The following is a 9,078-nucleotide window of genomic DNA, read 5'->3' as shown; positions in this document are numbered from 1 at the left end:
TAGTAATTGTATTCTGTCAGTTCTTTCTGCTTTTTGATGTGTTTTAGAAGTGACAAAACAGATGGTGTAGCACCCAGAGCGGACAGATTGATGAGATCATCTAAGCTTCACTGATGTCTGTCAGGTGTAACACTAACAGCGTGGGGTGGGGGGGTTTCCTGCCCTGAGGCTAGAGAGCAGACGGGTCACAGAGTAACCCAACACATACTGCCTGAATCCCTTCATATTTTCTCATACCGTCCTTTCCAACCTCCTCTCCTCTGTTCACAAATCCCACATTGGCTTTATGTGTTTGCAGAACACAGGATTGCACAAAAAGGTTTTAAAAGATCTAGTGTGGAAAATTCTGCAATTAAACAAGATTTCCTGGTGTTTTCTGGACAAGTACATACTATGCATTGCATTGTAAGGCTGAGTTAAAGTCTAAGAAGTCTTAACCGTTGGCAGATGTGCACGTCATTTCACCGATCACTTAACTTGCATCAAAAAAGCCACAATGATTTCCAAAGACGGCTCATACTGTGAATCACTGAGGTAAATGTGTTTTTCAGTAACTGAATCACAACAGCTGCAGTGGGAAGTCAGACGTTTAAAAGCTTCTCTAAATAACATACAGACAATATAATGATGATTATTATATCGTAATTTCGCAAACACTGAGCTGCTGTCTCTTGTCTGTTGAAAAAAAAGGAAATACAAATAACTTTGGAAAAAAGTTTTTATCCTAACCAGTGTCGCTTCTTTTTCATCAATCGAAGTCATTTGAAAGAAGCTTTTCACCATCACATGTGTGACTGACAGGTCAGGACCTCTATATGTATGTCACATAACACCATATTACCAATTGCATAACCAATATGGCATTACAAACTGTAGGCTTAGGGGCTTTTGTTGCAGTAAGTAATGTTACACCATCTATAATACAGTTATCTGTCAGGACATTATAAGTATTGTCACCTCCGAAGAATAACATTACAAAAGTGGGTGTCCGTATCTGTGAGTGTGAAGTTCACTGTTCATTGTTAGGAGTGCTGGGGGAGCCTCGGTGCTCCGGATCTGAACCTGCTGCTCCCATGTGGGAAATCAGACATCTAGGCTACCCCTCCAAAAAGAGGCTGTCTTGGACAAAAGGAGATCATGTGGATTCCGTCTGTCTCAGACACGACTTACAAGTTCTCAGGTAAAGCAGCCAGTGATGATATAATATGTTTATTTGTTATACTTGTGTCTTTTAATTTAATATATTTGGATTACTCCTACTGTAAATATTACATTTGCTGACTCATTTCACAAACTACCTCATTAGGAGTATTGTTACCACTCTTTAATAAAGCAACCTTAATGTGTTGTAACTGATGTAATAGTTAATGGTTAATAAACCATTTACAATGGCTTTAAAATTAAGTAATACATTTTGGGTGTGAGGTTGTGAAGTCTCTGGTGTATTCCCTCATCCAGTGTGTCACTTCAAAATGTTAATCGGTCATTAATGAAGTGTGATCATAATAATCCAGGTCTGCAATTCTAAATATTAATATATTGCCAATAAACAGATTATGATTGAGATTTCTCTGTGTAATATTTTTGCTCAATATGAATTTCTGAAAAATTGGAGGTGTGGGCAGATTTTTTTTTTTTTTGGGGGGGGGGGTTAAACACCAGCCAAAGGCATTTTTCTCGAAGTTTAAACCCAAAGGTTGTATGGCTTCTAATTGATATATGAAACATTTATTAAACAACAATAAACCCTTTATAATCTATAGTCTTATGTGTGTTAATAAAATATCAACTTTTTTGTAGCGATGCCAAATACTTGTCTTACTTTGCCAGCTGACAGTCACACTTTAAGTCCCTGTGGAAATATTCTGTTCTCATTTGTTTATTCATTCAGTCATGCATTGAATTCATGGAAACGGATTTCCAACTAGTATTATCATTATTATTATTATTTTTAAATCTCAAATTAGACGTTCAGGTGTGGGATAGGTTGATGACTATCAGGTTTGCATGACTAATCTTTCCAGCAGAAGATGGTCGTTGAGATCAGTCTGGAGGAGAGAATATAGCCTGATCTTGTCTGCGTGATATTTAAAAAAGAAAAATACAAACAATATTTATATCCGCAAAATGAGGGTCGATCAAACCGCTTACTTTTTAGTTACCTCTCTCAGCGTAGTTGTATATATTATGACCCATTTTTCTCAAACATACATCCTGGACTGCCCAAAGAAATTTGGCATGTTGCCATACGCTCTTTTTTTTGAAGTAGACTATATAATAAGTACTGTAACATCAAGCTACAAGGCTATTTTTTATTACTATGAATGAAGTCGACACCCTAGCTCCCAAATAAGCCCTTCTCTGTGTGTCTTGTCCTGTCCTTGTCCGGGTGGTCGCAGCCCCTGCCTCTCTGCAGAGCGCAAGCTTTCTGCTGCAGCACCGTGTTATTTGATCCTTGCTCTTTCTTTGCTGGGAAGAAAAGCTCGCCTCTTTCCCACGCTCCGAGGACACGTGGTACCCGGAATGAATTGGATTCAGAAGACCCTCCCTCCCGGTAAAACGTCATCTCTCTCTCTCTCTCTCTCTCTCTCTCTCTCTCTCTCTCTCTCTCTCTCTCTCTCTCTCTCTCTCTCTCTCTCTCTCTCTCTCTCTCTCTCTCTCTCTCTCTCTCTTGTTCAGCATGCTTTCTGGCAAGAATGTCAAATAACAATGTTGCCAAAGCGTCCTGATAAAAAAAAAAGAAAGAAATATAGACATTTCTACGTGACAGTTATACATGTATTTCCCCTCTTGTTTTTTCCTATCTGGGCTCTCCTCTTTAGCGACATGCGTGCGCACAACATCCGGGACGGGAGGCTCCTCCCGTCTCGTCTGGCCCCAGCTGCCCCGGGTCTCGGCGCCAAACCTCGGCCCTGCGCACTGAACTGCCCCGATCTATCCGGCGCTCCGTTTACAAGGCAGCCACACATCACTGCACTGCACGCACGACGCTGGGTTCTTTCTTTGTCGCTGGAAAAGACAAACACATCTTATTTATCAACATAGTAATAGGACAGAGATATGGCTGCGCAAATAGAATAGAATAGAATAGACCTGTATTATCTCTGTCATGACTATCCATTTAAGAGTTTGAGAAGTATTCGCTTCACCAAAGCCTTTGTGCCAATGAAACCTGACTATACTCACTTCAGGATGACTTAAAAGATTATTGGTGGCGTGCGCTTTTACGCAGGCATGGAATACCTTTATAAATATAATATAAACTGAATTTTAGCTTTCTGTTCATTCCCAAAAAAACATAATTATTGACATAAGTAGTGTAATCATAATTGGTAGAAATCGGCATTGCTTAAAAAACTAAATTGTATCTGTACTTGAATAAATATACCTATTGTATCTGATTGTGTCTGCTTCCCAGAGAAACATTACCGAGACAGACAGCCGGAGCAAAGTGGTGGGGGGCAATGAGAGGAGAGCAAATGCCACAGAGTTTGGGGGAGAAACTCATCCAATCGGAGAAACTTTTGGCTCCTGCGGTCTGTGCAAATGTCTTCCAAGTGTCCAGACGCGCTGCAGCCAAAGTTCTGATAGCGGACAGATGTTCCTGATTTTCCAGAAGATGTTCTGCACCATTCACTAACACTAAGAGAAAAAAAACACACACATCTATAAACATAATCAAAACGCATACTGATCTTAGTAACCCAGAAGTTAAATGCTTATGTGCGGGTCATTGCTGTGCCAAAGGACGACTGTAGAGAGGAACACACATCTGTTTAGATGTGGTGAGTACCTAGACCTTGTTAACGCATTGAAAAGGTCTGGGTTGGGTACTCACCACATCTCTGTGAATGAGTCAGAGCCACGGTCTTTGTTTTGAATCATTTGCAGCTGCAGGCCACTTGTTGCAGAGGAACAAACAGAAAATATTCGGCAAACAGTCACCTGCAGATGCACCTAAAAGTATCAAAAACAGATGAATCATAGTAACCTCCGCAAACACTCTGGCCCAAGGTTAACTCTTTATTCTCACACGAGCAGGTCCTAAAGTCAAAGATCTTGAAGCATATATAAAGCATATCTAAGCATTCATCATGGTCACATTTAATATTTGTTTCTGATGTCTGACAGTAATACTTTAAAACCTTTAAACAACAGATAAGCTATGTTTTTACTACAGATAACCATAGCAGCGATACGTTTTACTTTACATTATCAGTTCAATCACTGAACTAACTTTACCACTGATTATCTATCTCTTAACTTCACAGATGTGTTTTTGTTAAGCGGCCATATTTTAAACTTTAATAATGCAACTTAAGATGTCGTGTTAAAGACAATAATGGAACTGGGAAATTCAGTTCGACTCACCTTACTGCTTATATGGTCCTTTTAAATCAGTGATCAATGTAGTTACTAAGTAATTCTGGGGTGTTCAGATATGGGAAAATAATGTACGAGGTGGATGTGACTGTTATTTTCTATACTGAGAGTCTTTGGAGTGCATTATAACACTTATACCATGACCACCGAAAAATAAGAAGGTTATTATATCATTTTTAGAGTTTGTTTAATCCATGGTCAGGTTAGTTTCTGTAGTAACATAACATAAATAAATACTGTCTCTGTGGTTTGTGGCCTAATAAACCGACTTCTGCGCTTATTTAGAACTGGTTAAATTGTTCACTTAAACTGAGTTTCAGGTAGCCTTATTTCTGACCTACATTGACACCTGCTACAGCTTAACTAATGATCTTCTATAAATGACATGGCTCTTCCTCATCATGCATTTTCTATCGTCCCTATGCCACATTGTTTCTAATTATCAAAGAGACTGTTATTTATCAAAAAATAAATCGGATTAATATTTTCATATTTCTTTTGAGTGAAATAAATCGGGTTGTGACCTATTATGTTTGGATCTGACTCTCCCACACTGACGCACAAACGCAGGCAGATGCAGCCACAGACGTGCGCCAAATGTACAGTTCTGAGTGTGGGAAAAAGAGGACAGTGTGAAAGCCGCCAAACCATCAGAGCGAAGAGCGGTTTAAAGTGTTACACAGATAAGACGAAGTATAGGGACGCCAAACGGAGCAAACGGCCCGAGGGAGGCTATTTACCTAGTGTGGTTTCCACATATTTCTCTCTTTCCCCTTTTGCCTATCCATCTCTGTCATTTTCTCATACATTCTTTCTGTCGAACTGTGTTTCTATCTATCAATATCTTTCACCACCACCTTCCTACTCACACACACATATACACACACTCACAAACATACACACACAGGCGCCCAGTTCCCACGGTGGCTGGGGCAGCTGAGCGGCGTGTCAATCTGCGCACAGCGTCACCTCTTTTCACTTGCAAAAAGGAAGTAGCGCAGGGCTTTTGTCATTTTGAAGTCCCACCGTCTAGTCATTTAAAAACAACCGGAATATATCTGCAGTTTATGATTTAAGCAGCCACCTATAATCTCCTCCTCAGAGGTGTTTTTTTATAATGAGAGTAAGAGACTCCCAGTCCTTTTGAGGCTTTTTTATTTTACTGTTACCATTTGGTTCAGAGGCAACAATCCCTGTCCTGAAAGATCACACGGGTTAAAGGTTTTAGTGTTATATTTCCTTTGAGCCATCACCTTCTGGAAAATAAGAATAAAACTCTTCCTGTTTTAAACCTTAGCATGTGCATTTGAAATATAGTGTACACTCCAAACAACGTATCGTACCACAGGTCTTTGCATGTTATTTCATTTCATATTTGTGCATAATTTGTCTGAGATGTTCACAGGTCAGTCTGTTCATTTCAGGGTGACACTGAAGAGAAAGTTGAGCTACTGGTTTACTGCAGCAGCACATAGCTGTAAACCCCATCCTCTCCTGGATAGTATGTCATTATCAGCACCTTTTCAGCCCCCAGTTCACATGAAAGGGCATTAATGAGTCCACTTACTCTTTTGCTAAAAAAAAAAAAAAAAGTAAATAATGAACTTTTTTGACCTTTGTACACAAATCAACTGTGGCTTCTTTCTGCTTAATAAAAAGGAGTGATTGGAGTTGCTTTCCGACCTTGACCTGTAAGAGTCAAAAAAGCATCCTAATGAATATCAAATCATTCTGATGTTGCATGAAATGATCTCACAAAGTGTGTTTTCTGAGAAAACTTGTACTTGTTCTTCTACTCAATGTCAGTAGCATTTTCGCTTTGCGTGAATAAAATCCTAACTGATGGTCTTTAGTCATTTACATCCCTGTCAATGAGCCTTGATTGACTTTTTGTTTTAAGTTCCTGCTAATGATAATCCAGTGGATGATCCTTTACAGCGTGCCCCCTTTCTCAGCGGTTTACAGCCCCGGCAGCACCGTGCCTCTGGCTTTCAGTCCGCTTCCTGGGGTCAGCTACAGGAGATCGGATATAGAGCTCACCATAATATTGCTGCGGGCGGCTTGTTTAATATCTCTGCAGCAACATTTGGCTCCCCCTTTAGGGAGACCACGCCCCCTCCATGCACATTCAAAGCGCCCTGGTCCCTCCCCCTCGCCGAGCCGGCAGCCTATAACCTCCTCGGGTTTCCGCCCATTCCTCCACAGTTGATTCTTTGGGAAGGTATTGTCATGCAAATAAAGGACGCGTAAAATATTCCCCCAGAGCGCAGCGCAGGGCAGAGACTCGGACCGCGCGGAGGACACAGACCGGGGCCATACGGTGGATTTCTATCGTTATCGTCGCTACGGACCCGTCCATTTATCAAGGTAAGTCACAAATGTGCAGCGGATTACATTTCCAGACATATTTAGTGGCAAATGTATCCGTGCGTAAACGTGTGCGCACGGAGGTCTCTTCTCTCACTCTTGGATGTGGCGGAATGTGGGGTCTCTGTGGCAGTCTGTTGGTGAGGAATCGGGATTCATGCGGACTTCTCTTGTCTTTTTTTGTTGTCTTTCTCAGACACCCTGGCCACATGAACAGCGACATATAACCAGGACGTGTAGCCAGGAAACAGGTCAAGGAAAACCTGCAGGGATCCAGCAACGAGGAGGTTACCCTGTGGAGATAGTGCCCAACTTCCTCAAGTGAAGTCGGAGGTGTCTGTCTTCTCCATCCCCTGCTTTAGGCTACCTGCTGCTGCTACAGAGGGAAACTACATCCAGAGAGCACTGGATCGCTTGAGAGCACCCTTTATGTTTTAGGGATTTTAGGATCTCTCAAATATTAACATTTTTGCACACCAAGTGTGTTATTTCCTCTCTTGTCCTTTTTGGGATATACACAGTTATCTTTTTTCTGTTTTAGTACTTTAAAGTGCCTTAATAACTGGTTATAACCCAGTGTAACTGTGGCATTGTTACCAGACCAGAGACGCTCAACAGGGAGAAGACGATTATTATCAGCTTTAGAACTCAGGCAGGATTACTGGTTCCCAACACTCCAGCGAGCTGCAACCATGAGCCAGGCGGATGTGTCGACTTGCTCTGCGCCGCAGAGGGTTTTCCAGGAGGCGGTGAAGAAGGGCAACACCAAGGAGCTGCACTCGTTGTTGCAGAACATGACAAACTGCGAGTTCAACGTCAACTCCTTTGGGCCAGAAGGACAGACGGCCCTCCACCAGTCCGTCATTGACGGGAACTTGGAGCTGGTAAAACTGCTGGTGAAGTTTGGTGCAGATATCCGGCTGGCCAACAGGGAAGGGTGGAGCGCTTTACACATCGCCGCCTTCGGGGGCCACCAAGACATTGTGCTATACCTCATCACCAAGGCCAAGTACTCTTCTGGCGCCCGGTGATCTGTCTCTGCTGTCAGGTAAAAACAGAAGAAAAGAGAAATAACAAAACAACAACAACAAGTAGAACATAAAACTGCAACACAGGGGAAAGCCAGGCTCTTGTAAAAGCAAAAAAAATTAAAAATGAAAAAAAAATTGCCATTATCTACATAGTTGTGCCAAATTTTATGAAAAGGAAATTAAAAAAATAGACCTGCACAATAATCTTCCCTCACTGGAAACCAAACGGGGCCCTCTCTGCACTCCTGAGTGAAGCACCGCATGGTTCACACACACACACACACACACACACACACACACACACACACACACACACACACACACACACACACACACACACACACACACGCACGCGCGCACACACACACACACACACACACACACACACACACACCACAGCTTCTTCAACACGAATCTTTTAACAAAAAAGAAACGCCATTTCGGTGAGTTTGTTGGTACTAAAGCTTTCCTCTTGAATGTGTATACTAGATCGTGTCGTCCAAGATATATATATGTATATATATATATATGTATATATACATATATATATAAATATATACATACATATATAAAAAAGAATACATACATATATAAAAAAGAAGCCAGTCTTTGTGTATCAGTGTGTGTGTGTGTGTGTTTGGACTCCAGAGTGCAGATGGCCCAGTTTTTTCTATACATGACCTCCCATCCTCAGTATAGTTGAATAGTTTCTTTGTGGGAGGGGCGGGAGGGGGTGCAGATTTGACCTGTTGCTCCTCATTGTTAAAACCCTTTTTAAGTTATTTTTATATGAAACACGGCACTTGATGCTACATGGCTGCATGCTGGAATATCTGAAAGGGAAGACACATGAACAAGAGAAGAAGGGTTGCCCTCTGTTGGCTACCAGAGGTCTGTTTCTTTAAAAAAAAAAATTGATTCTTTTTTCTTTTTTTTTAACTCAAAGAGCGGCATTATGGCTATCCAACACGCTTTTCAGATGTGTAATCATTATGTAACAACAAATGACTTCATCCATGTGTGAAGTACTGTACACAATAGCTTTACTTTGTTTCTGTTTTTTTAAAGAAAAAAAGAGAGACAGTAGCTGAATGCGCTCTGCCGATCTTGCCATGCTGGCGTCCAACTTTTTTCAGGCCAGTGCGACCACTTTGCCAATGGTCATTGTGTTACTAAAACCGCTGCTTTCGCTTTGTATCAAAAAAAAGTCGCATTTGGAATTCACTTTATAATCTCCTTTCAGTATTTTATTAACATCCTAGTCATCACTGTGAAAGCAGGCTGGGGTTTTTTTTGT

General features: G+C 41.3%; 1 protein-coding gene across 1 annotated transcript; it reads left to right on the top strand.

Annotated features, from left to right (window-relative positions):
* The first annotated feature begins 6,623 nt into the window (after window positions 1–6,623).
* Window positions 6,624–8,373, top strand: nrarpa (NOTCH regulated ankyrin repeat protein a). The gene is made up of 2 exons (XM_062434602.1): window positions 6,624–6,750; window positions 6,947–8,373. The coding sequence occupies exon 2, from the start codon at window positions 7,443–7,445 to the stop codon at window positions 7,779–7,781; it is 339 nt and encodes a 112-aa protein (XP_062290586.1). The 5' UTR covers window positions 6,624–6,750; window positions 6,947–7,442; the 3' UTR covers window positions 7,782–8,373.
* Window positions 8,374–9,078: the final 705 nt, after the last annotated feature.

Source organism: Scomber scombrus, chromosome 15 (assembly GCF_963691925.1).
Source record: "Scomber scombrus chromosome 15, fScoSco1.1, whole genome shotgun sequence".
Lineage (NCBI taxonomy): Eukaryota > Metazoa > Chordata > Actinopteri > Scombriformes > Scombridae > Scomber > Scomber scombrus.
This window is presented reverse-complemented; position numbering and strand designations above follow the sequence as displayed.